The sequence below is a fragment of the Labrus bergylta genome, chromosome 12, assembly GCF_963930695.1.
Source record: "Labrus bergylta chromosome 12, fLabBer1.1, whole genome shotgun sequence".
In the NCBI taxonomy this organism is placed as follows: Eukaryota; Metazoa; Chordata; class Actinopteri; order Labriformes; family Labridae; genus Labrus; species Labrus bergylta.
Genome location: NC_089206.1, coordinates 12,000,556 through 12,025,930, shown reverse-complemented (window position 1 = coordinate 12,025,930; position 25,375 = coordinate 12,000,556). Strand labels below are relative to the sequence as shown.

Genomic DNA, 25,375 nt, shown 5'->3' with positions numbered 1-25,375 from the left:
TCTACTTTTGGTAAGAGCTAAGCTAACTATTTCCTCCTGTTTGTAATCTGTGGTAGGCCTAAGCTAAAGCTGAGCTCACTGGGCGTGTCACCGTTGCTGTATTTTAACCGTATACAGACATGAGAGAGATTCTTCTTCTATTTCAGAAAATAATCAAGCATACTTCCCAAAATGTTAAACTGTTTAAAAAAAAACAGATTAAACAAACATGTAAGGGAGTAAAATGTGTAATTGTTTCAGCAAACTAAAGAAGTAAAATCTTTAACGACCTTTATATTATTGCCCAAGGCTTACAATACACCTGTTGTGTTGGCATGCATTTATGCCCCAAACTTCAACGACACTTATTGTTTTTTTGTTTTTTTGTTGTTGATTTTTATTTGTTTATTTTTTTTGGGGGTGTTAATCGTCATTATCATCATTTATTTATTTAAATCCTCGAAAAAACACATTGAGGATTTATTCTCCCTACTCCAAGACCTGGATTCCAAAAATCTCATTCTTGTGGCAGATTTTAACAGCGTCCTCCATCATACTCTTTATTGAGGATTCATGGAATCGTTCAAAAGTCATATTCAAGGAAGGATGACATCCTCTAAGATAGAAAAAAAACTACTCTCATACTTTAAATTGATTGTTGTCTCGGACCATAGCCCAGTGGTAATGCAGCTCTGTTTCACTGATCATAAACCTCTGCAGAGGTCTTGGCGACTTAACCCGCGCTTCTTGACACACAAGGACTCTACTAGTTATGTCTTTATATGCGCATTGATATTTTTCTCACACCAACCGGGGACCGTTATGTTATCAATTGACAATTCATTTAGCATCATTTACCACATTGTATAGGCACAATATGGGAGACTATGAAGGCCATCTTTGTTAAATAATTAGAATGAACAGGAGAAAAACAAAACACATGACAGAGCTTGTGGGCTTGATCGGCGACACTCACCCAAGCCGTCTGCATTACATTTTGCAATATGTTAGAATATGACTCTGGTGACCACCCACATAGAGGACCTGTACCTTAGATCTAGACAGACCCATTATGAACGCAGGCAACATGCCAGCATTTTGCTCTCCCACCAATGTAGACAGACTGCAGCAGAAAAAGACCAAGGGGGGTATCAATGATGAAGACTCTTTATTCTTTGGAGGCCGCTGATGGCTCCTCGGTTGCAGACTTCCTCAAGGACCTCAAGCTTCCTACACTGAGACCTGGTGACGCTGCGTCTCAGGAGGCGTACATATCTAACGATGAAACAAGTGTGCAATCAAGGCAATGAAGTGCAGAAATGCCCCCAGGGCCAGACGACCTGCCTATCGAATTTAAGAGAAAAAATGACTGCATACACTTAAATTGGCTTTATATGCGGGTGACCTGGTTGACGGCTGTGTCGCTGGTATTTGCGCGGATCCACTTAGATTGATTCCAACTGCATTTAAGTCCATTGCATCATTAAGCTGTGCATCTGGAAACAAAATGATTCTTACCAAAAGCATACTCTTGCCTATTAATGCACATGCGTCTGAACTTTCTTGCACTGATTCCCCCTTTAAAGTGTTCAGTGATTCATTTAGGTTTTCCATGGTTTGCCAAACCAGCCCTTGAGAAGTTAAAAGATGACTTTAAGCACTGGGTGTTTTATCTCATGTCACTAGCTGGGGAGGGTAAACACCATTCAAAGGGTCATTATGTTAAGACTGCTATACTACTTTCAGCAGATTCCACTTTTTTTCTTCCAAAATCCTCCTTCCTTGGACAAGGATGTATCATATATCTACATGAACATATGTTAGGAGAGATCTGTATGTATTTCATGCAAAAGTCAATAACACTGTTGAAATAATAAAAATTGTAGCATCACCTTTTTTTTTTATAAAAAAAAAGCTTTTTTATTAAAAGCTCCTTTTTCTCTCTTCAACTGATATTTCTGTTGTTTTTGTGACACCCTCCCTTCCACCCCTCTTTTCAACAGGCACCTTGGTCTTGACCTTATTCCCAGGAAAGAGTTTGAAATGGTGGATCCAGATCAGATCAGCATATCAGAGCTCTACAAACTGGTATGTTAAGTTCTGATTATTCTTGAACTGGTGAATGATGTATATTTGAATGAATAATTAAACATGAGAAATTATTTAAGTAGATGCATTCTTTGAAGGATAAAATCTATTTTAGTACACATCGGCAGTATACACATACTACAGATCATGTATATGTGCTGCCTCAAATGATGCTGTCTCTGCACACTAAAGGCTTCTGATTGTGCCTTTTTTTTTTAATGCTACAGCCTGGTTTTGTACACGAGATTATGTCGTTAGATGTGTAGGGATGTGTGAATGTACCGATTATCAAATCATCCAAAAGAAGGTGACTCATGAGAGGGAGCAGTAAAAGAGGGTTTCAGCTGTTGGAGCCGCCTCACGTGACCCTCTCTTTATGCTTATCTTACCGCCATATTGAGTGTGTCCCTTTTCTTGCATGCACACGACTCTCAAAAGCGTGATCACTGGCTCATGCATACAGAACACAAAGTGACAGGCCCAGGTGAGGCTATGGGAAAATACACACAATTTATTGTTTGTTGTTGTATTGAAAATAAACTACAGAAACTTCAGTTTTGGTTATTTTCACCATCCAAACTAGAGACATATTCCTATAAATAAGTGCCTCCCTTTAATATATTTTGGTGATATGGAAATTTCAAACCTATATACAGATACAGTACACACACAAACATACACACACACAGAGGAGACTTACTGACGCTGATCCAATTTTAGAAATATGCAAGTACAGCACAGATGTTATGAAATCTACTGCTGTGAAATGTTTTTCTAGGAGGGAGATCCTTCCTGGTCAGTCACTGAACCTCCGTATGTTGATCAAAACACCCCCCAAACTGCCCTGCAGCCTCCCATTATCCCACTGCCCCGTTTCTCAGCTTTGCACGCTGAATGTTTGTGCACTATGTGCCCTGTCCAGAAACAACAGCGTAGCCCTTCCTTGCCAAAAAGCCTCCTGACTGTCGATGAAAGCGAGCTTGTTTTTGGCAGGGCACAGGGCCTTGGCACCTCTTCAGGTAGGGGAGTAGAGGAGGTCTTTTAGGCTGCTGAGCAGAGAGGTGTGTGTGTGGGCGATGCTGGCTTTGTCCTCTTCTCTCCCACATGCTCACGTTTTGCCTCGTGTGGGCTTCTTTTAGCGCTGCAGAAACAGTAGTACAGCCACTCTGCAATGTTCGTAGGTGAGATTTTGTCCGTTTTTAAAGCGTCAGTTGAGGCATTACTCATGTGGTTTGTGTCTGAAGCAGCTATAAGGTAAATAAGTTCAAAGCTGTGTAGGAAGAGTAGAGAATGTACCAACTGATCTGACATCTTTCCTTTGTAATTCCCTTTTTTCCATAGCATGTATCCAGCAGACACTGTGGTCAGCAAAGCACAAACCAGGTACAGTCCTTGCAGTGCTGTTTGTTTACATAATCATCAGAAAACTTCATTCTGCATCATTTTCTATAACTCATATTTTATGATTCTTTTTAAACTCTTTATTATATGAGCTTTCTGAAGTCAGTGCACTCTGGCTATCACCTTCTGACCTTTTACTCTTTGGTTCCTGTAATTCTGCCGATCTAGAAATTTCTGCAGTTGCACCAAGAAAAAGAGCTTGCAGCATGAAAAACCCTTAAGATTAAATATAGATTAGAAGATATCCCTGCCAGGTTCCATTATAACCTCACACTAACGCTGCCAGAGTGTAAGGGTTGAATCCCACTGGGACCACATATGTTGAAACATGTATGTACAAATGGCAGGTCCCATTATAGCTCCATTAAGGAATGCAGTAATTCTTAACGTAATTATACAACATTTTTCATCGAGACCAAGGTAGAGCTAACCCCTAAAAGTTGATATGAACTGAGTGAAGGCGTTTTGATTTAGATTTGAGAGAAATAGTTCTTTGCTTTCTTTTAACAACCGATTCTGTCCAATAAATATCAAGCCTGCAAACCGGCAAACAGTTAGTTAAACACATTATTAAAAGACCTTAAACACAGGTGGAATGGCAAGTTTGACTTTGTTTGAATGTAACATAATATTCAAGTACATCTAAAGCCAACAAAGTTGCCTCTTAAATTTTAAATTCATACACTTTGACTTTTGTGTGAATTAAACAAAAAACATATCTATAAAATGTGTTATGGTGAATAAAAGCCTTAATATTAATTAGAATTACATTGTTGCACACCTAAAAACATTTAAAGACCCCAAGATCTGCAGTGTCCAATCATGAATTGATTTAACCTTTGTTTAGATGGGAGTCTGTATGTCTGACTACACTGTAGATAGCATAGCATATATAGACTGGAAGAAATCTACCATAGAACATATATCCATAAATATTCACCTCTTATAGTGAATATAGTATCAAGCACTATTGATCTTCTCAACAGGATAAACTTTATCCAGGTGGGGAGCTGCTTGGCTTCTCTTTCAGTGAGGACCTGTCTTATAACCGGTCACTTTCTTCTTCCTTCCTAGGGTGACAGCTTGAGACAGCGCCATGGTGACGGTTGCCGTGTCCCTGTGTCGCACCACCTCTTCATCAATCTGAAGAGCTTCACCTACAACAGCATCAGCGAGGATGCAGACGTCTTCTTCTCTCTGTACGACACTCGCGAGGCCAAACAGATCAGGTATGGCAGGAGGCCACCAGTGCACACGCAACAGCCTCGACTGACCCCGCAAAAACACACTCACACATACACACACACACACACACACACACACACACACACACACAAACACAAACAAACACACGCTCACACAAACAAACACGTGTCAACCCAATATCTCTATCCAGCAGATTGACTGAGGTTACTTTGAAACTTTGAGCTGACTTCTTTTACAGTGAGAAGTTCATGGTGAAACTCAACAAAAATGGAGGACCAAAGAACCCAGAGAAAGTTGATCGCCTGTGTGCGCTCTTTACGGTAACATATCTTCCTTTTTAGATCTAAATCTAAATATTCGGTTTTTAAGTCCTTGTAGCATTCTGTTAATGTTTTCCCTTTTCTCTATAGGACCTGAGCAGCAAAGACCTGAAGAGAGACCTCTACATTGTTGCACATGTCATTCGAACTGGTAAAAGCATAATCACAAAATCATGCACCGAACTTTATGTTTAATGACAGTAATGTTTAATGTACCAGTGTTTCATCTCAGCAAGTTCGTCCCCTTTTTTTTTGATTCCAGGTCGTATGCTGCTGAATGACTCAAAGAAGGGCCCACCTCATGTGCAGTACAGGCGACCTTATGGCTGCGCTGTTCTTGCCATGAGTGATGTTTTCCACACCATCACGGACCTCAAAGAGGAGAAGGACTTTGTGCTCAAAGTTTATACGTGAGTGTACATTTGATCTTCCTTTTCTTGATTCTAAAAACGGTGGCACCAAGAAGAATTCCTTTGGCATTTTGTGTGGAATTTCTTGGTAGTTTAAAGGGATTTTGTACTTTTGTGTGTGGTTCAAAAGTCCGTGCAGATAGGTGAGAATATTCTGCAAACCTCTTGCATGATAACTTGGCGTTCTCTGTTGATACTTGGCGTGTTTTGACCGGAATGATAATGAAGTGTCCTCTTCAAAATCAATAGCTGCTCACCCTAGGCCTGCGATAGGGCACTTGGCGTGTTGTGAATCTGGCTGCTTCTGTTAAGCTTTGCCACAGAGAGTCACTCCTGTACGCCAGCCAACCCAGGGAAGGAGGGAGACACAGAGAAGGAGAAGGGAATAGACGGAGAAAGAGAGAGAGAGAGAGAAAGAGAGAGAGAGAGAGAGAGAGAGAGAGAGAGAGATGACACTCAGATAATTTAGCAAAGTTAGAGGACAAATAAAAGAACACCAAGCTCAGCATTTTCTCATGTCAGTCAACAGCTCAAATGTCTCCTTGAATCCATGCTGTCCTCTTCGACGTACGCTCAGGGTCAAAGGTCAATCATGCAGTCTCTCATCCTGTTGTGTGACATTCTTTTTTTGAATGGTATTTTCAGGATATCTGTACAGCTTAGTGTGAAATAAAGATTTTTAGAATAGAAAGCTGTCTTTTTCATTGGATTTCCCTTGCTGAGGCAAGGAGCTCTTCCTTTTTAGAAAAGCAAGCAGTGATTCAGTGCTGAGCTGCCTCCAAACTGTCGGCTCCTATAACGCTCCAGTCTGTGCATTTCCCCATGCCATCCCAGGGGCCTTCGGGCCCACAGTAATGAAAAAGGCTGGTAGAGAGCTGGCTGTCAGGTTTGCTTAGTGAGCTGTGCATTTGGGCTAATGTGCTGCTTGATAGCACCTCCCCCCGCTGCTACCTTTTCTCCAGGAGGAAATCGTCTCTGGGACACATGCTGTTCATGTAGTCCCCATGCGCACAATCCTGATCCTCCATCTGGACTCACTAATGGGTGTGTTGTTAACAGCCGTGCCCAACTGTCTCTCTCTCTCTCTCTCTCTCTCCAGATGTAACAACGAGAACGAGTGGTACCAGGTACACGACAACATCATCCGCAAGTCCAACACCAAGTACTCCGCTCCGAGCACCAACTACGGTAAAGACGTTGTCCCTACCGATCTGTTTGCACTCCCTGGGGTTGTATATTTGATTTTTTTTTAGGGTTTTATTTTATATTTAAAGGAAAAAAAACAAGATCTTGCTCAAGCACAATTGGCAACAGGTCATGTGACTGCACAAGAGTAGGACATGCAGTTACGGTGTTTGGAATGAAAGCAACAAAAGAATAAAGGGTTCAGTGCTGCTTTACTGATCAATTACTTGGTTTTACTCTACTTGGTAGAAGTTAATTGATTAATAAGGTTCTTACATTTTAAGTTCAAATTAGCTCACATAAAGAAGATTACAAAGTACAGAGATGACCTCTATTTGTCACTATGATTATTACCACGTGAAGGACAGATTAAGCCAAACACATCCATCTCTAATGTGTGAGCTAGTATGTAAAGATAAGGCAGGTCCCTTGGTGTTGGTATTAGACAATCCTGTTGTGTGTAAATTTCAAAATGGCCTCACTGTAAGCGTGAACTCTTCTCATTCACTTTTGCTTCTCTCTTTATGAGCATGTCACAGTTTGATATATGACTCATGCCTCACAAAAACCTTGTCACTACATTTGTAACCATATTTTTCCTTCCTTCCTTGCGACATTTCTACTCCACCGGTTCTCCTCCCTCCCTCTGTTTCTCCCTGACTCTGATCACGTCTCTCCATCCTCTTATCTGTCTGTCTTCTCCTCCCCCACATTCTGACTAATGTCCTTTAAATACCCCTTTGTCCGTCCCTTCTCCCATCTTCTCTTTCATTCCTTCAATTCCACTTCTCTCCCACAACCCTACACCTCTTCACTTGCCCTTTCCCCCCATTTACACGCACATTCATGCCTTCCTCCTCCTCACCCCTGCCCCCTAGGCCTGATTATTTCCCTGCAGCTGCTGCGGGGTGAGTTGGAGCAGATCAGACGGGAGAACCAGGCTGTATTCAACAGGGCCCTGGCACTCACACGCAAGCTGGGTTTCCCAGATGTCATCCTGCCAGGTAAGGAGGCAAAGAGCAGGAGGCGGTAATGGGGGCAGAGAGGTTCGGAGGAGGAGGTGAAGGCAAGAGGCCAGATGGCTTGGAGGAATGAAAAGAGGGAAAGGTCACAGATCAGGTTACAGAGGATGCAGAGGAAGGTGGAGAGGAAAATAAGTATGTAAGAAAAGCATGGGTAATGGTTAAAGATGGAATAAAATCATCTACAGGAAATAACGAAATATAGGAAACAACAAAATGGACTGGTCATAAGAAAAAAGCAAAGATATCTCCATTTTATACTATATGTACTTATTGCACCATATTGATCTAACATGCATTGTTACTTCTTACATTGAATAAGATTATAAAATACAAGATTTGTACAGACTTGTTCAATCATAGTGGCCTCTTCACATTTCAGATTTGTAGTTGTTCAATCAAAGGGACATTTCCCCTCAAAACGTCTCAAACGTTTATAACTGTTCCAAAGAAGCAAGGTATCAAACATTTTTACATAAACTACTGATTAGAGTCAATTAAAAACAAAACAATGCATCTAATTCAATAAGGAACACTTACAGTAAAAAAAACTCCTAGTTCATCATTTCTAAGCCAGGGTTCATCATTTGTATTTTTTTGATACTTTAACTTCAGTAAAGGATCTGAATAATTCTTTAAAAACTGGTATTTTGGAGAATCTCAGTCCGTCACGCTGTATTTGCGTGAGATCTGCATTTAGGTCAGGTGCAGAGAAAACGCTGAAGAACAGAGGTCTTCAAAGATAACTCAAAGAGAGATAGAAAGGGAGAGGTGTGTGTTTATTTCGGTATATTTCATCAGATAAAGTTGCTTTGTTTTTTGTCTACTGAGAATGTTAGATTGTCTTTTCTTTTCTTTTCTATCCTCTCGCTGTCCTCTCCTCTCCTCCCCTCCTTTCCTCTGTCCTTTCCCCTCCTCCTTACCTCTCCCCCTCCTCTCCTCCCTTATCTTTCCTTTCCTCCTCTCTTCTTTCCACTCCAGCTCCTTTCCAGTTAGCCTGAAATACCTCCCAATATCAACTCTTGTGACTCATCTGTCCCCAAGGAAATGACTTAGATATAAATAACCATAATCTGATTTTATAAATAACTGCAATATCTTCCTCCACTGTAAGCCATTGATATTTATTTCATTAAACACTGACCTCACAAAAGGTGCTGAGGCAGTCATAAGCGACAGTGTATCACAACTCAGCGGGGTCATTCTTCATTGACTAGAACAATGTCATGTGGTGCACGTCTTAGTCTGCACAGCGGCTTAATTTATGTTGACCGCTATGTTCATCCATGCCACAGAGGTTGACGTGCACATTATAACTTATTCACATCATGGAGGCAGGAGACAAAGTTGTTTCTGAGATGCACTTGTCCTATTGTGGTGGGAAACATTCGACCTCTTGAGAGGCCAAAATAGTGCTTCAGGGCAATGATTTCACTCATGACATCCTAGTTAGTGTGTCAACCTTAAAAGAGTGCAGATGTAGTATTGCACTCCTCCAACTTTCTTTGACTTATATGAAGAAATGTTGCTTCTGAATGAGTGTCATTGTCTGTTTCATGCATTTCTCTTTATTGTCAAAGCATAGCAACTACATTATCTATAAAGTAGTTTTGCTGCATACAGTTGTGTAGAATATTTCTGAATGCTATACAAGTGGCTGCTAATTTAAACTTGAGTCACCAGACCAAAACAGAGATAAGGAGTGGGCTACAGAATTATAGGAACCTAATTTCTCTATCCACATCATAAATGTAGCAAAAGACCTGGATTTAGGGATCGCTCAGGAAAGCAGCAAATTTTTCCAAGTTGCCACTTGAGGTATAGCAGTTGATAAATCAACACAAACCTAAGTATTACAGTATTACAATTTTTTTGTCTAAATATCAACAGGGCACCTCCAACTGCACACAAGGTCATTTTTTTAGCCTTTATGTTAGTAATTTTCTAGGAGTTTTTCTTATTGTAAAACTTTCCTAAAGCCTGACATAACAATTTAGATTTGCATTATTTCATCCAAAAAAATGAGCTGAGGGGACACATACAAGATTCAAAATTCAGGAGTTGTTTATTGGTCATTTTCCTTATGTATCTGCATACATTAAAAAAGATGAAATGCTTTTCTCCAAGCCCCAAGCAGTGTGACAGAAAAAAAAACATGCAACATATAGACGTATAAATATACCCAAAAAATGTAAAGTTGGGCTTTGCATAGAGGCAAACCCAGAGATTGGACATTCATTTCCATCATGCCCTTGGCGAGTAATTCAAGCAATGTGGGGCTAGCTCTAAGGCCTCTATGCAATCCTTATTCTTCTTAAAACATCCATGCTCTGCATCCTACTTCCTTTGGTATAATAGTGTATCATCAGCATATCGCTCTGTTTTTTATTCATCAAGACATATAAACCACTTCTAATAAAGTCATAAAATGTTTCCCTTAAACTAAAGTTTATCTTGTGTTATTGTCATAGGTGACACACGCAATGACCTGTACCTGACCCTAGAGCGAGGGGAGTTTGAGAGGGGCGGCAAGAGCGTCCAGAAGAACATCGAAGTCACACTCTATGTACTCTATGCCGACGGGGACACACTTAAAGTATGAGTATGACACAGAAGCACATGAGTTATTGTGAACCATATCATTAAAATATGGGTCATAATGACTGTACCCTTGACCCAATACATCTACACTATGTCACTAAAAATCAATCTTTAATGCTGATTCTCTTCTCAGGACTGCATCAGTTTGGGCAGCGGTGAGCCCAACACAAGTGAATATCGCTCCTTTGTCCTCTACCACAACAACAGCCCTCGCTGGAGTGAGATGGTCAAACTGCCCATCCCAATAGATCGTTTCAGGGGGTCTCACCTACGTTTTGAGTTCAGACACTGCTCCAGTGAGTCAGTTATGCACCCCAGGGACAGTCCTCCTTCGGTGCATGAGTTTATTAGGACACATTTGGATCACAGTCTGAATTTGGCCTGTGTGGATCCAGTTTGATGATGTATGATGTGCTTCCTTTCAGCTAAAGACAAAGGAGAGAAAAAACTGTTTGGTTTTGCCTTCACTCCTCTGATGAGGGAAGATGGGACAACACTGTCAGATGAGAGCCATGAGCTTTATGTTTACAAGGTATGTGGATGTTTGACACATACATTTTTAGATGTATGGTGCACCTCATCAAAGAAACAAATCATGCTGCAAGATACTTGTAAAAATTATTGTTATGTCAAGATGATATCTTTTTTTAGCACTCACTGATCTGCACTGACTCTGACAACATTTAATAAATGCACCATCCACTTTGTCTACTATTCCTCACAAAACATGTACAGTAGTTACTCTAATAGTTGGGCTGCCCCAAATGACTCAACTCTACCACTAAAGGAGCTCTGTCTTTAGGCTTTAATTGTCATTTTCTTGTTATTAGAACGGTTCGAGACTGATAACATCATTTTGCCATGGGTCTCATAGGAATGTATTTGAAGTATGACAAGAGGAACTTTAAAAGCATGTAGACAAGACACTTTCTTTAAAAGAGTTAAAATTGTGCATTAAGAACAAAGGACTTCAAAACATGTAAAGCATGTTAGCTTTGACGTACTGCTTTGACATATGTGGAATAATTAACGTATAATTCAAGCCAAGTTATTTTAATTGCATCAGTATGTCATCTAAAACTTTTGGATGTTTACAGATATGTCAATACAGTACCTTTTTTAGCATGCTAAAGTTGTATCCTTATGTTTCTTGTATGGTAGCATTAACATAAAACATTGTTTGGTTTGAAGCCAGAAAGACATATAAAGTAAGATTCCCTGTCTACGCAGTATCATACCTTCGTTCATTGGTAGGCAACAGAATGCCAACACCCCATCATGACCCTCCTTCACTGATGCTGGATAAAAAAAAAGCCAATCAAATATTTCTGACCTTTATTGACAAGAACCCCAACCGTCTGTCCCATGATAATGATGCTGCGATGCCATTGGTCCTTTACTAAACTTCCTCCAAACCTCAATAAATCCTCTTTTTCCGCTCTTCTATCCATCCTCCAGTGTGATGAAAATGCCACCTTCAGTAACCAGGGCCTGTACCTTAGTCTGCCCTGCTGTAAAGAGGACTTCAACAGCTGTCCAAACCTGCCGGCCAACCTGCCCTTCCAGAGAAGCCCCAAAGAAACGTTCTGGGTCTCCACGATACTCTGCTCCACCAAACTCACACAGAATGGTAATCTAACGGCACACATGGCCATCTTAATATTTGTTCACCTTCTGTTCCTCTCGATATAACTCTTTTTGATGTTATCCTGTTTTCAGTGGACCTTCTGGCTCTTCTGAACTGGAAGGCCCATCCAGACAGGGTGTTGGATATTCTTGGTCGATTACGTCAAATTAGCGGAGAGGAGATTGTCAAGGTCACTGATATTATATTATTTATGAATATAATCACAGTAGAATTAATTAAAGTTAAAAACTGAAGTCAATAATAATATAAAACACTGTTCAGAAGTCTCATTTTAGGATGAAATCTTGTTGTTTTTTGGATGAAGGGGCTACCCTTTGTTTCTATTTTAGTTTCCAGGAAGGCTTTAATGTGATGGTGCCACTGAGTGTTGTTTTTCATTTTTCTCCTCACAGTTCCTGCGAGATGTCCTGGATACGCTTTTCTGTCTTTTAGATGACAACACAGATAAATACGGGCCGCTGGTTTTCCAGTCACTGGTAGGAATATTAAATAAGCCAATCTTTACTCTACTGTATGATTTATTCATTTTAAGTGGTATAAATTAGCATATCATATATTTATCACACTATTTATGTGTTGTAGGTGTTCATCATTAACCTGCTCAGGGACAGCCGTTTCTACCACTTCAGACCCGTCATGGACTCTTACATCCAAAACCACTTTGCTGGAGCTTTGGCTTACAAGTACAACTACTTTTACTAAATTCTTTTCACTCAATATATTCAAGAAATATGTTCTAAATCTGTAAAACGTACCTCTAAGTTTGCTCTTGATATTGACTATCGCCGTTTCTAACTCGCAGAGAGCTGATTCGATGTCTGAAGTGGTACATGGACCGCTCGGCTGAGGTCGTACGACAAGACCACATCCAGGAAGCCATGAGGGTAAAGTATTACAAAGATATATGTGATAGATGTAGGTTTCCTGTTACGAGGCCTGAAATTTGAGACATTTTGAAATTGAATTTCTACTAAATGATGATTGACTTAAAATCCTTCAGGGCTCAGTGCTAAGTCACATAAAGGAAATAACAACACAGTGTTCTTTAACTGACTGTATGTTTCTCTCTCTGCTTTCTGTGAACTAACCCTTTAGGCGCTAGAGTACCTGTTCAAGTTCATTGTCCAATCCCGTATCCTGTACTCGAGAGCCACATGCGGGATGGAGGAGGAGCAGTTTCGGGCGAGCATCCAAGAGCTCTTCCAGTCAATCCGCTTCGTGCTGAGCCTGGACAGCCGCAGCTCAGAGAACCTGGTGTTCACACAGGTCAGACAGTTCTCACCCCATAACAAACATGTTCACGGATGTAGAGTTTGTCTCATTTTAGCTTTACTTGAAGATGCTTTTGCTTTCTGTTCATCTCATCCCCTAGGTTTGCAATTCATAAGTCATTTATTAATTTTCATTTTGTTTTCTCATTTCATTCTTCTCTTATGTCACTTTTCATTTTGTCCATTCTTAACTGGTGTTTCAAACCTTTATCCCCACTGTTGCCCCATCTTTTGCTTGCTCTTGGACAGTTTAGGTGTGTGATCAGCTGCATGCCTTTTCTGTGGTCATGCTGTGGGGCTCTCATCCATCACCGTAAGTCACAGTGCCCCCTTGTGTTGGTTCCACAATGCAGCAGAGTCTGTGGGTCTACCAGACTGCTCAAACAGGAGGATGTTTTGTTAAGTAACTGATTTGCAGCCAGTGCTTTAGCTGCAGCACTGGGCTTATTATTTAAGGCTTAAAAAGGAGAAACAGAGATTACGGTTGAGAACAGGGATACATAGCATGAAAATCTTGTTGCGTCTATCAGACGTACAAGTCTTATGAAACGATTTTGTTTAGTCTCAGTAGTGAGGAGTATTTTATTTGAAGCTTGTTTATAATCTAAATGTAGCTTCTATAAAACATGGAATTCTGTATGTGCACCACAAACCGTGTCCTTTGTTTCTCCCCCCAGGCGGCCCTGTTGAACAGCTTCCCTGATATCTTTGATGAGCTGCTGCAGATGTTCACTGTTCAGGAGGTAGCCGAATATGTCAGGGGCACCCTAGGGAGCATGCCTAGCACTGTGGACATTGGCCAGTCTATGGATGTAGTCAAACTGCAGTCCATTGCTCGAACAGTTGAGAGCCGCCTCTTCTTCTTCCCTGGTGAGTAAGACAAAAAAAAAAGAGTTTTTGCCCATTTTCTTTCTCTGCAGATCACAAAAGGATAAATTCAAGACAAATGTGTTCTTTCTTTTTTTTTTTCCGCAGAGTCTCGTAGTATTCTGCTGCCGGTGGTTCTGCATCACATCCACCTGCATCTACGCCAGCAGAGGGAGCTGCTCATCTGCTCTGGGATTCTTAGCAGCATCTTCTCCATAATTAAGACTAGCTCAATGGTACACTTCTTTAATACTTACACATACACTACATAAAAAAGCATGTCTCCATCTTTGCTGTTAAATCTGTGTTTTCCACGTCTTTCCCCTCGCCCTGTGTGTGTCAGGAGTCTTCCGTTCAGGAGGAGGTGGAGATGATGGTGGAGAGCCTTCTGGATGTGCTGCTGCAGACTCTGCTGTCCATCATGAGCAAGTCTCACTCTGTGGAGACGTCCAGAGGACAACGCTGTCCACAGTGCACTGCTGAGATAACAGTAAGCTTCCGCTCAGTGTACCACTTTGACGTGAATTAAAAACAGGTGGGATTAAGTGAATCTTTTGAGTCGATTAACCTTTAAAATACATTCGCCTACATCTGTCATTTTTTCCGTCGTGCAGGGGGAGTATGTGTCCTGTCTTCTTTCTCTGCTGCGGCAGATGACAGAGATCCACTTTCACCATCTACTTAACAACTTCCACAGCAAGGAGGAGCTGAAGGTGGGAGACTCTGAGTCACAGAGATGAGCACGATTGCAGCATTTTGCAGCAGCCTGCTCACTACATACCTTAACTGCATCGCTTTCTTAATATATTCCTCGGCAGGAGTTCCTGTTGAAGATCTTCTGCGTGTTCCGCAATCTAATGAAACTGACTATCTTTCCCCGGGACTGGAGTGTCATGAGGCTTCTAACGAGTCAGTGAGTCTTGCTTTTACATTTCTGTCATGTAGTCTTTGTCCCAGAGACGGTAAGGGAATACAGCCAACCATTAGATCAGACCCTCTCCAGATAATCCTGCTCTGAAGGTGATGCTTGTGTTGCAAATCTTTTTATCTATTTTTGGCAGCTACCTTGTTTGGTAAGCTGACAGTGTAATGTTTGCTTTCTGCAGTATCATCGTAGTGACAACACAGTTCCTGTCTCCAGCGCTGCACAAGAACTTCTCAGAGGCCGACTTTGATTTTAAGGTGTGTGTCTGAACAGCAGGGGCTGGCATTTAGGAAACACAGTGCGCCAGGAACCTGCACATTTGAGATTCATTTATATAATGCCACTTCTCAAATCATTGTTCCTGACTTTTACATTTTTTTTTATTATTTTCTTCTTTGTGGTGTGTGTAGGTGTGGAACTCCTTTTTCAGCCTCACTGTTCTGTACATCAACCAGCCCAGTCTGCAGCTGGAGGCAATTGGCCCGGCTAAGAAAAAGAAAGTCCTCGATAAGTAAGACGCTACAGGTTTTTTTTTTTTTTTTTTTTTTTAGACATACATCATTTTCTTACACACATGTTGACGACTTGACGAACTTACTTGACTTTGTAATCTTTTCTTTCTAGGTGTGGAGATATGAGAGTGATGATGGCTTATGAGCTTTTCAGCATGTGGCAAAAATTAGGTGCGTCAGAAAACGTCATACATATAAATCAAAGATATTGCAGTGAAGCACTGGTAGTGAGAAATGTATTTCTATCTTACATGTTTCCAATCATTTGATCACATTAAGTACATCCCAACAAACAAAAAAAGATACAGATGTGATGTAGATGGATTCATAACCAAAACAAAATAAAACAAATGAGAGGGAGAAAAATGCCAGGCCGTGTCACCTGCTGTTACATTAACAATGAAAATACAACAGCAATGATCCTATCTATGTGTTTGTGTGTAGGCGACAACAAGCCCCACTTTATTCCGGGTATGATGGGTCCTTTCCTTGGCGTCACCCTGGTGCCTCAGACCGAGGTTCGAAATATAATGATCCCCATTTTCCATGACATGATGGATTGGGAGCAGAGGAAAAACGGCAACTTCAAACAGGTCATTATGACATTATTTTGTAATGATTTGCAGATTGTGTGCCGCGGCTGTTTTTGTGAAAAATTGTGGACAGCTTTTGGCTCACAACTCACCAAAATGATTTGGCTGAATGTGTGTGTGTGTGTGTGTGTGTGTGTGTGTGTTTGTGTAGGTGGAAGCAGAGCTGATGGATAAGCTTGACAGCATGGTGTCGGATGGGAAAGGCGATGATAATCACAGAGAGCTCTTCAGCCTTTTGTAAGCACCAAACTCTTGTTTAGTGAACCTGTGAAGTGATGCTCAGAATAATGCTGCTCTTGTTGTATTTCCATCTAACGTACTTCTCTGTTGTCATCACAGGACTCAGCTTTTTGGTCCTTATCCAAGGTGAGGTGTAATGACCTCACAGCTTAGACTATGACACACTTTGATGAATACATACCGCATGTACTTGTCGCCTTTAGATCAAACATCTGACTGTTTTTTTTTTCTTTCTGTGCAGCCTACTTGAGAAGATTGAGCAGGAGACCTGGAGAGAGACGGGGATCTCTTTTGTCACCTCAGTCACAAGACTTGTAGAGCGATTACTGGATTACAGGTATTAGAGATGAAGACATACAATAGCACTAATGGTTTGAATCGAAGCTTTGTAATCAGAAAATGTATTTTTTCATGTGAAGGGACTGCATGAAAGGAGACGAGATGGAGAACAAGAAAATAAGTGGTTCGGTCAACCTTATGGTGAGACTTTCATGATCCTCTGGATTTTAGAAAAAACATTTAAGAAAAATGTTCACACATGAAATTCCATGTCAACTATACTTCTTTCAAAATCAATCACAGAACTTCTACAAATCAGAGGTCAACAAGGAGGACATGTACATCCGTTACATTCACAAACTGTGTGACCTGCATCTCCAAGCAGAGGACTTCACAGGTAACAGACACACTACAGTATTATCACTTTAGGCAGATGTCTTTGGTTTGTTTTCTATGCAAATTCTACGTTTATTTAGTGATTGCAGGTTTTGTGGCTTTGAAAAGCCAGACTTTACAACATTTTAGGTTGGTACTGAGAAGCGACAGGTTTTTGTCGTGCTTTTTTGCTCGCTCTGCCTGTCCTGCCTCCTTCCTTTCCTATCAACTTTTATTTATTCTACCACAGAGGGGCCTCGAGAAGAATTTGAACAAATGCAGTAGGGGAAATCTTGGGCTGCATTTGAGAAAAAGATCAGTTTTAGGCTATAGTTCTGTGAGTTTAAAACCATACATACCAATTGGCCCACCCACACATGTGATTTAAAGAGGTCATATTATGCCCTTTTTGGGGTTCGTATATTTAATCTATGTACCTACTGCTGCTGGACTTGCCACAACGAGCCAACAGGCTTAGATCAGTGATCTCACACTGACAAGACGTCACACTGGCAATTTTCTTTCGAGGGGGTTAGAACCAAGCGTTACATGCAGCTAATGCTACAGCTAACAGGAGGATGTAGGAGAAGCCGCGTTTCCGCTGACTTTGAATTTTTGCACATAGATGTGCCTAAACATGCACAGGAGACATGGAAAACACACTAAAGAGCATATAAAACCAGAAAAAGCATAATATGACCCATTTAACATATTTAAACAAATAATTGTTAAATGTTTTGTTAAGGTCTAGTCAGACGATGTTTTACTTCCCATCAATATCTTCTCTGTCCTCTGTCGAGCCAGTTTGAAAGAGAGGCTGGTGTGGATTTTATACTTTAATTTTGAATCTGAGTCGGAAAAAATACTCACAACAACATTAAAAAAGATAGTTGAGAAGTGGCTGAATAATTTACAACTTTTTAGACCTTTTAGCTCCCACACATAATAGGTAGTCTGGACCCATGCTATTCTCTGTCGGTCATGCTTTCACAGCACCACGCAGGTGAATTTTTGCCTGGCAAAAATCTGATTTCTCTGCAGCGTCAGAACTGTGTGGGCGCGTGCAGACTGCTTACTCTCTGCTACTATAAGGGCGACACACATTTTCACATGAATTTCTATGATTTTTATTGAAACATTAAAGCAGATGACCGCCCATACTTCACAGCCTAGCTCCACCCACTTTTACCCTGAGTAGAGGTTTAATTTAGAGTGAGAGTAACTGGAAACAGGAGTGTCAAGTGTATCTTAATTTTTGCTGGACTTGGTTCCCTTTAAAATTAATAATTCAAATAAATGATGGGAACTTGCAAGTTAAATATAAAGCTTTACATTGGGGTTCCTTCATCATGTAAATTATCATATAGCAACAAACCCTTTCTATGATTCTTGTGATTCAGGGATTCATATAAAATGTTTCCATTTAGTTCTAAAAGTCTAAAAAGGCTACATTTGCTATCGGCAGGGGGATTACATTAAATAATAAACAGGTCTGGTAAGGCCATGCTCCATCATGTAAACAGGAAATCAGGGAAAGTTGTCAGTTTATGTAATCGCGTTAATGGCTTAAGTGTTGTTGCTTTACTCACATTATCGGCAGCGGCGGCTTTATTGTGTGCATGTAAATGACGCCAGATATGACTAATTAAATGCAACCTTTTTCATGACTTACATAAAACAAGCAACAGGCAGCTGGCAGGATAATTGAAACACATTTCAGTGTTCTGCAGAGCTGTGATTACACACATTTTGCAGCGTGTGAATCATTGTATGCTTAAAAAAAAACATCATCTTCACAGTCGTGAATTCATCTTTAAAAAGGGCATCATTTACCTTTGGATCTGTACTTTGAATAAATGCATTGATCTCTTTATTTCACTGCTACAACTAAAATGTTTATTCATTATTGTTTCATTTGTTGTGTTTCATTCCAAATAATCCATCAAATTTGGTTATAAAAAAATGTCAAGTCAAAGTTGAATTAATTAAATGCATGTTTCGTCAGAATTACGCTCAAAATCAGAAGATACTTCATTGATTATCACACAAGTTACAGAAAACAAGCAATTCATCAAGATTGAGAAGCTCTCAGTATCAAATAAACAATTTCCAAAACAAGGGAGTCATTGAAATGTTCCCTTTGAGACGCACTTTAATGCACCCAGCATTCACTAAAACTGTTTCCAGCACCCATTTCATCTAAATATCCACCTCTCTAGTATGTCCCACATCCACATATACGTATCACCTTCTACTCAACAGTAATGTACACAGAAACAAACAAACTAAATAAATTGAGTAAAATATCACATACTAATAATTGTAATAAGAAACTATATAGATATGTACAATTATAAACTGTATTTCTGCACCTTACTGTCCATCTATGTGTTTAAAAATGTATCTAGTGTTTCCAGAATCATTTTGGTTTTTCTGAGGTTGGTGCCACAGCCACTTAGAAAAAGTCTAATATGCTGACATGGAGAAGAGCTGATGTGGTTTCAACTGTGCAGGTGCTCTTTGCTCTTCCTAATGATATGCTGAAACATCCTCACCATGCTCAGGGCAACGTGTGCCACTGACTGCGCTTTGTGCCGTACGCCATCTGTTCACACAAACTGAGGCCAAATTATGTGGAAGCTATCAGTTCACCACTAAGTTCAACATCTGTAGCATTACTAGAGAGCACAATAACATGATAATGCTCTGTTTCTGATTACTTTTGTCCTGTTGCCCTCTGAAACAGAGGCAGCGTTCACCCTGCTGCTGTACTGGGAGCTGCTGCAGTGGGAGGACCGGCCCCTCAGGGATTTCCTCCACTACCCCTGTCAGAGCGAGTGGCAGCGCAAGGAGAACCTGAGTCGTAAAATTCTCCACTACTTCAACAAGGGCAAGGCAAGAGGATTTGATTGTTATCTTTCCCCCTAACACACCCCATACCAATATTAATGTGAAATTAAAACCATACAATTTCTGACCCACATCAGCAGCTGGGTCTTACACCGTAAAAATATCCTTAGGTTAACTTCATAGAGATTTAACAGCATTAGGCTTGTGCTACACAGCAAATCTAAAACTAAATGAACCTTAACAGATTTTTATTCTTTATGTTTTTAGTTATATGTGTTCACCAAGTAGAGCAGTTGCTTTACAACATTATTCACTTTTGCCCTCATTAACATTTGAAATAAAGCAGAATCTTTTAATCTGTTTTTTTATTGGGTTTTTTTTTCAAATATTTTGTCATTTGGCCTCTGTTGAGGTGTGTTAACTTTTTTTACTCCCTACCCTAGACTATTGTCCGCCTTATTGAGTTATGAGAGAAAGTTTATTCTAGTAGCTGTACCAAAGCGTACAATATGACATGACAGGAGAGGACAGGACATGATAGGGTAAATTACGACACCACACAATCCGATAGGATATGATACCATACAATAAGATAAGATATGATACGATACCACAAGATACTGTAGAATAAGATAAGAGACAACCTGACACAATATGATACAATACTGTTGATACGATAGAACAAAATAGTGTAGGATAAGACACGATACGACCTGATATGATAAGTTAAGATACAACACAATACAAAACATTTTACTATGTTTTTCTAGTAAAAAATATGTGTCCCTAGCCTGTCTACAAACCCGCAAATTATGAGAAAAGTCTCTCTGTCGTTTGCCCGCTCCACTATTCAGAGGATTTGTAATCAAACAGGCCAGGTTTGGAGACACTCCCATGTGTCTAACTTCTCACTGTAAACAATAGGGGATGGTGCAACAAAGCCTGGTCCACATCCCCAGGGGGATGGTCGAACGCAGCTCACTTACATTTAAAGCTACAGACACAGAAACAGCCTGTTCTGAGCAGGGCTGAAATAGAGGGGTTTATAGGTATGATAAAATGCAGGATCAGAGTGGATTTTGAGCACAAAAGTTCAAAGACATGTTTTGGGGACGTCAGAGATTTGTTAAAAAGGAGTATATTATGTGACCTTTAAATCACAGTTTTTTGGTTAAAAGCTAGAATAAATATATATTAAAAGGAATCCAAAAAAGCTTGAATATATTACACATATAAACATGTAGCCATATCGCAGTGCTACTTGACGAGGGTCAAATGTCTGCTCAGAATGGATTTGCGTCCCTGAATAAATCCTCAGTGGCTGGTATTCATCCACAAAATTAAATTAGTGGACTTGTCTCTGCGCTCTGGAGACGACATGCCCTCTGCACTGACGAAGTAGCCGAGGAGGAAATCAAAGTTGCCCCCTTCATTAGCGCCGTGTCATCTCCAGTTTTTATTGCTGAGCTCGTACATAAAATCAGTAACCGTTCTGTACTGAGGAATCCTCTGCTGCTACCTTCGATAACATTCATACATTACAAATGAAAATCTATATGTGCTTAGAGAGCAGCCTGTAGGTCGGTGACCCAGGTGAATTCATAATGCAGAATAATAAAGAAGTTATCTTCATACTTTAGATATTCCACATCATGCAGTTGCATTTTCGAAACTGTAAGATTTGGATAAAAAGCAGAGCTGTTTTTTTTATTTATTAGAAACCTCGTATAAGACTTCATGACAACTAAAAATCTCAATAGACTAGTATAAATATGAAGTTCATTAATTAGAAATTGAAAAGGAAATTCAACCTGTATGCTTCCTTATTGATCTCCCCTTCTATAAATAATAAACAGGAGGATGTGATATTGATATTCTTGCGTTTCCTTCTTCCTTTTGATTCTCACACAGTCTTTGTGATTATTTTTCTCCTCATCATGAAGATGTTTTTAAGCTTTATTCATTTCTCTGTCTCTCTTTTGCCTCGGTCCCAGCAGTGCTGGGAATATGGAATCTCTCTCTGCCGGGAGCTGGCTTTCCAGTACGAGACTTTATATGATTATCAGAGCCTCAGCTGGATACGGGTAAGTAAAGTCTGGCGTGCTTCCTGTTTTCCGCCACTTGATCAAACAATCTTCCTCTGTGAGATTTTCAGCTTCGTCATATGCAGTGTTAAGTGTACAGCGACAAAAACACGATGCCCAAATTACCTGTGCACGCCCACGCTCATCAGGATATGTGGAGGATTCACTAATGTGTGTCGTTGAATCATTATTAAACATGACTCTTTGGCATGTTTATCATTCTGTGGCAGAAAATGGAGGCAGCGTACTATGACAACATCATTGAACAGCAGAGGATTGAGCCAGAGTTTTTCCGAATGGGCTTCTATGGCAGGAAGTTTCCTTTCTTCCTCAGGGTAAGATTTACTAAATCTAGTCTCATGTCGTCTGACCTGACACAGTTATGTTTCTGCTGATGTGGAGAAAGCTACGCTGCTCCTTCATGCTTCAGCAGCAGACAATGTCAGCTACAGTAGCTTGTGCAGGACAGAGAGCCGGGATGGGTGGTTGATGTTGAAAATTTGATCAAAGAAATGGGTTACTGTAAAACTAACCAGGAATTAAGAATACACCCAAAGCAGCCTAGAAAGGTCCAATACTCTAAACAATGCGATTGTTAAATACCTTCATATGATGTATGTCCTGGTTAGTGGAGCCACTTTAGCTTTTAGGCTTCTAGTATGTCTGATATAAAGGTGATGTATAGTTTTGTGTAAAATAAAGTATGCAACAATAAAGAAAAGATAAAGAAATACTCACAGCATTTTTTTGTAGCTGTACCAACTCAAACATCATGGACATGGTACAAATAATTGGAGCTCCTACTACCAGATAGTCCAGCAATTTGATCACAGTCTCAATCTCATTACATTTATTGGTTCATCTAATCATTTCCAAAAACAAGCCTCGAGTGAAATGTGTTATGATTAAACCAAATACATCTTATTGAAGTGGCTATAATGAATATATTTTTAAATAAAATTGTGTTAAATGACAATTGAAAGGCGTCTCTCATAAAGATGACCATGCAAGGAATTAGTCGTTTATTTTCTCATAACGCAGTGTGTGGCCACAGAATTTGTGTACTTTACCTGTTCATCACCAAACTCCAAACAAACATGGTGAGCAACTGGTCTGATAATGGCCAACTGGCAGAATGAATGATACATTTGCTCCATGACCACTGAAGGTGCAATTAAGCTCGAAATCAAGCTTGTCTTTCCACATTAAATATCAGAATTTGTTTTTGTTGTGTTCATAACCTTCTCCTGCTGCCCCTAATGACCTGAAAAATGTTACTGTTAGTTTAAAGAAGCAGAGGTGGTTTGAAAATTGGGATTCTTAACATGTTCTGTTTTGATCTTCTACCACCACCATTTAACAAAACAACTGAAACAGTACCACTTACGCAAAACAGCCATTATTACTGTTGAAAAAAACATGGTTACTTTGTAGTCCACATGAGGCCCCAGATATGTGTAACAGTTTCTTATCCAACTATGAATGCTGAATAAATCCAGCTGTTTTCTTTCCTTTACACAGAACAAAGAGTTTGTTTGTCGTGGTTATGACTACGAACGTCTTGAGGACTTCCAGCAAAGAATGCTGGGGGAATTTCCACAAGCCATCGCCATGCAGCATCCAAACCAACCTGACGACACCATCCTGCAGAGTGACGCACAGTGTATCCTATTTTCTTTACATTCATTTACAGACTAATTGTTTCATTATTAAAGCTAACACTACACATGTTTTAGAGATCAGTACAGCTCAATTAGCAATATTATTGAGGTTTATCTCCGGAGTGAGATAGTAAAGCCAGAAGCTCTCTGAAAGCATTTTCTCTGAGTATCCTAGTCTTCCTCCTTTGTGAATATGCATGTCTGTCTTTTTGTCTGTCAATTCCTTGACACTTGGTCTCTAGACTTGCAGATCTATGCTGTGACTCCGGTGTCAGACATATCTGAAGTGCCTCAGCTGGAGCGTGTGCCCGAGAGGATCAAGAGCTTCTACCGCATAAACAATGTCACCCGCTTCCACTATGACAGGCCTTTCCACAAGGGGCCCAAGGACCGGGAGAACGAGTTCAGGGTATGTTGAGCCAGCAGTGCCCCTTCCTGTCCTTTTCTGTGTCATAGCTTCGTGTTTTTCACAAATATACAGACATTATAAGAGAGAGGGCTAGACCAAATGTAAAAATACCATTCTTAGCTGTCACTTTGATCATCTTAAACCCTTTATGAGTGTTTGATATATCAAACACTCATCAAGGGTTCAACATCTATATCGAGCCGGGCTAATGATGAGCATTTTACTTCTTAGAATATAGAAGCAGGAAGTAATGTGACTTTATGATTTTTGTTTGATCATCTGCTCCGGGCACATACAGTGGAGTAAAATCAGCATAGCATTGGAAGCTAATTCAATGACTAAATATAGTCTGTCCGACAGGGGAAATATAACATGAAAAAAACAGAGGACTAAAAATAGAGCCCTGAGGTACTCCTTGTAAAAAAAAATACATAGGATAACACTTTAGTTTTCAAAAGTTGAAAATTACAGAATACATAACAAATTAAGTTCAAGCTTGAGGAAAAGATAGAAAGCTTAACACTGTACAAGGGAGACTGAGATAATAGCTCTAGAGTCTTCAAATGGATGGCCTATATGCATACAAAATTTATTGTAGTCCAAACAAAATAAAATCTGTCACTACAGTCTTCTTGTGTCATGTCACAATCCCATGTGTGAGCTTAACGGACCTACCTTTTCAGGAGGGTTTTCAAATAACACAACACAGTCAATTCAATATGTTAAAATTGCAATAAAGTTACATACACTTGCATGATTTGGGACTTTTTGAGGCCCATTAGATCCTCTGTGGGTATGAAGTGGCTGTGTTTTTGTTTTCATTTGAAAAATGTGATTTTGATTTGAAATATTCATCCAATATGACTCCATTTGCAGCACCCTTTATAATTGTAACTCACAGAAGTCCCTGCCTTAACTGCAGGTGCATTAGTCATAATCACTGCAAAATGATGTAACGTGGCAAGAGCAAAAGTTTCTAAATTCATGATGCAGAAGCAAGAAAGAGAACACTGCAGTAGAACAAAGGACATCATCAACTGCTATTATTAAATGCAGGACTTTTTCATATTATCAAAGATTATTTATAGCTAAATAAATATTTGTCTAACAATTGAAAATATTTTCATATGGCTTTGATTTAATCTTTTTCAGAACCAAATTGAGTGAAATTTTCCATAAAACAAAACTACAAGGAAGGAAATTTTAACAAAAAAACAATTATTTTACAATATGCCTTAATATTTCTAAGGATAAACAGGATATTATTACCTGTATTATTATTATTATTATTATTGTTATTCTTTCACACTTTCAGCTCTTATTATCTTTTTTTGTTAAAATTTACTTGTATTACAAAAACAACTTACAGTGGTAAAGAAAAACAAAATCTTTACCACTGTAAATTAGAGACTTGGACCAGACATGACACTGTTCTGTAGTTTCCTTTGA

At 39.8% G+C, this 25,375-nt stretch overlaps 1 protein-coding gene across 5 annotated transcripts in view; it reads left to right on the top strand.

The window, feature by feature from the left end:
• The window catches only part of dock3 (dedicator of cytokinesis 3), a 49,891-nt gene that overhangs the window by 18,285 nt on the left and 6,231 nt on the right, over positions 1–25,375 (top strand). For 3 of the 5 annotated variants that reach the window (XM_065960952.1, XM_065960951.1, XM_065960950.1), the window contains exons 7-42: positions 1,983–2,067; positions 3,409–3,450; positions 4,543–4,697; positions 4,913–4,994; positions 5,085–5,145; positions 5,257–5,404; positions 6,504–6,592; positions 7,468–7,593; positions 10,083–10,207; positions 10,346–10,508; positions 10,638–10,744; positions 11,671–11,842; positions 11,932–12,029; positions 12,253–12,336; positions 12,443–12,543; positions 12,663–12,744; positions 12,956–13,126; positions 13,809–14,001; positions 14,107–14,234; positions 14,342–14,488; positions 14,613–14,711; positions 14,817–14,911; positions 15,105–15,180; positions 15,334–15,434; positions 15,548–15,606; positions 15,880–16,028; positions 16,180–16,265; positions 16,368–16,394; positions 16,510–16,605; positions 16,688–16,748; positions 16,851–16,944; positions 19,669–19,817; positions 21,767–21,856; positions 22,087–22,191; positions 23,378–23,519; positions 23,760–23,926. In XM_065960952.1, the coding sequence (XP_065817024.1) occupies positions 1,983–2,067; positions 3,409–3,450; positions 4,543–4,697; positions 4,913–4,994; positions 5,085–5,145; positions 5,257–5,404; positions 6,504–6,592; positions 7,468–7,593; positions 10,083–10,207; positions 10,346–10,508; positions 10,638–10,744; positions 11,671–11,842; positions 11,932–12,029; positions 12,253–12,336; positions 12,443–12,543; positions 12,663–12,744; positions 12,956–13,126; positions 13,809–14,001; positions 14,107–14,234; positions 14,342–14,488; positions 14,613–14,711; positions 14,817–14,911; positions 15,105–15,180; positions 15,334–15,434; positions 15,548–15,606; positions 15,880–16,028; positions 16,180–16,265; positions 16,368–16,394; positions 16,510–16,605; positions 16,688–16,748; positions 16,851–16,944; positions 19,669–19,817; positions 21,767–21,856; positions 22,087–22,191; positions 23,378–23,519; positions 23,760–23,926 (3,955 nt within the window). The remainder of the gene's footprint in view (positions 1–1,982; positions 2,068–3,408; positions 3,451–4,542; positions 4,698–4,912; positions 4,995–5,084; positions 5,146–5,256; positions 5,405–6,503; positions 6,593–7,467; positions 7,594–10,082; positions 10,208–10,345; positions 10,509–10,637; positions 10,745–11,670; positions 11,843–11,931; positions 12,030–12,252; positions 12,337–12,442; positions 12,544–12,662; positions 12,745–12,955; positions 13,127–13,808; positions 14,002–14,106; positions 14,235–14,341; positions 14,489–14,612; positions 14,712–14,816; positions 14,912–15,104; positions 15,181–15,333; positions 15,435–15,547; positions 15,607–15,879; positions 16,029–16,179; positions 16,266–16,367; positions 16,395–16,509; positions 16,606–16,687; positions 16,749–16,850; positions 16,945–19,668; positions 19,818–21,766; positions 21,857–22,086; positions 22,192–23,377; positions 23,520–23,759; positions 23,927–25,375) is intronic. The other 2 variants (XM_020629523.3, XM_020629521.3) reach the window with 1 other exon arrangement.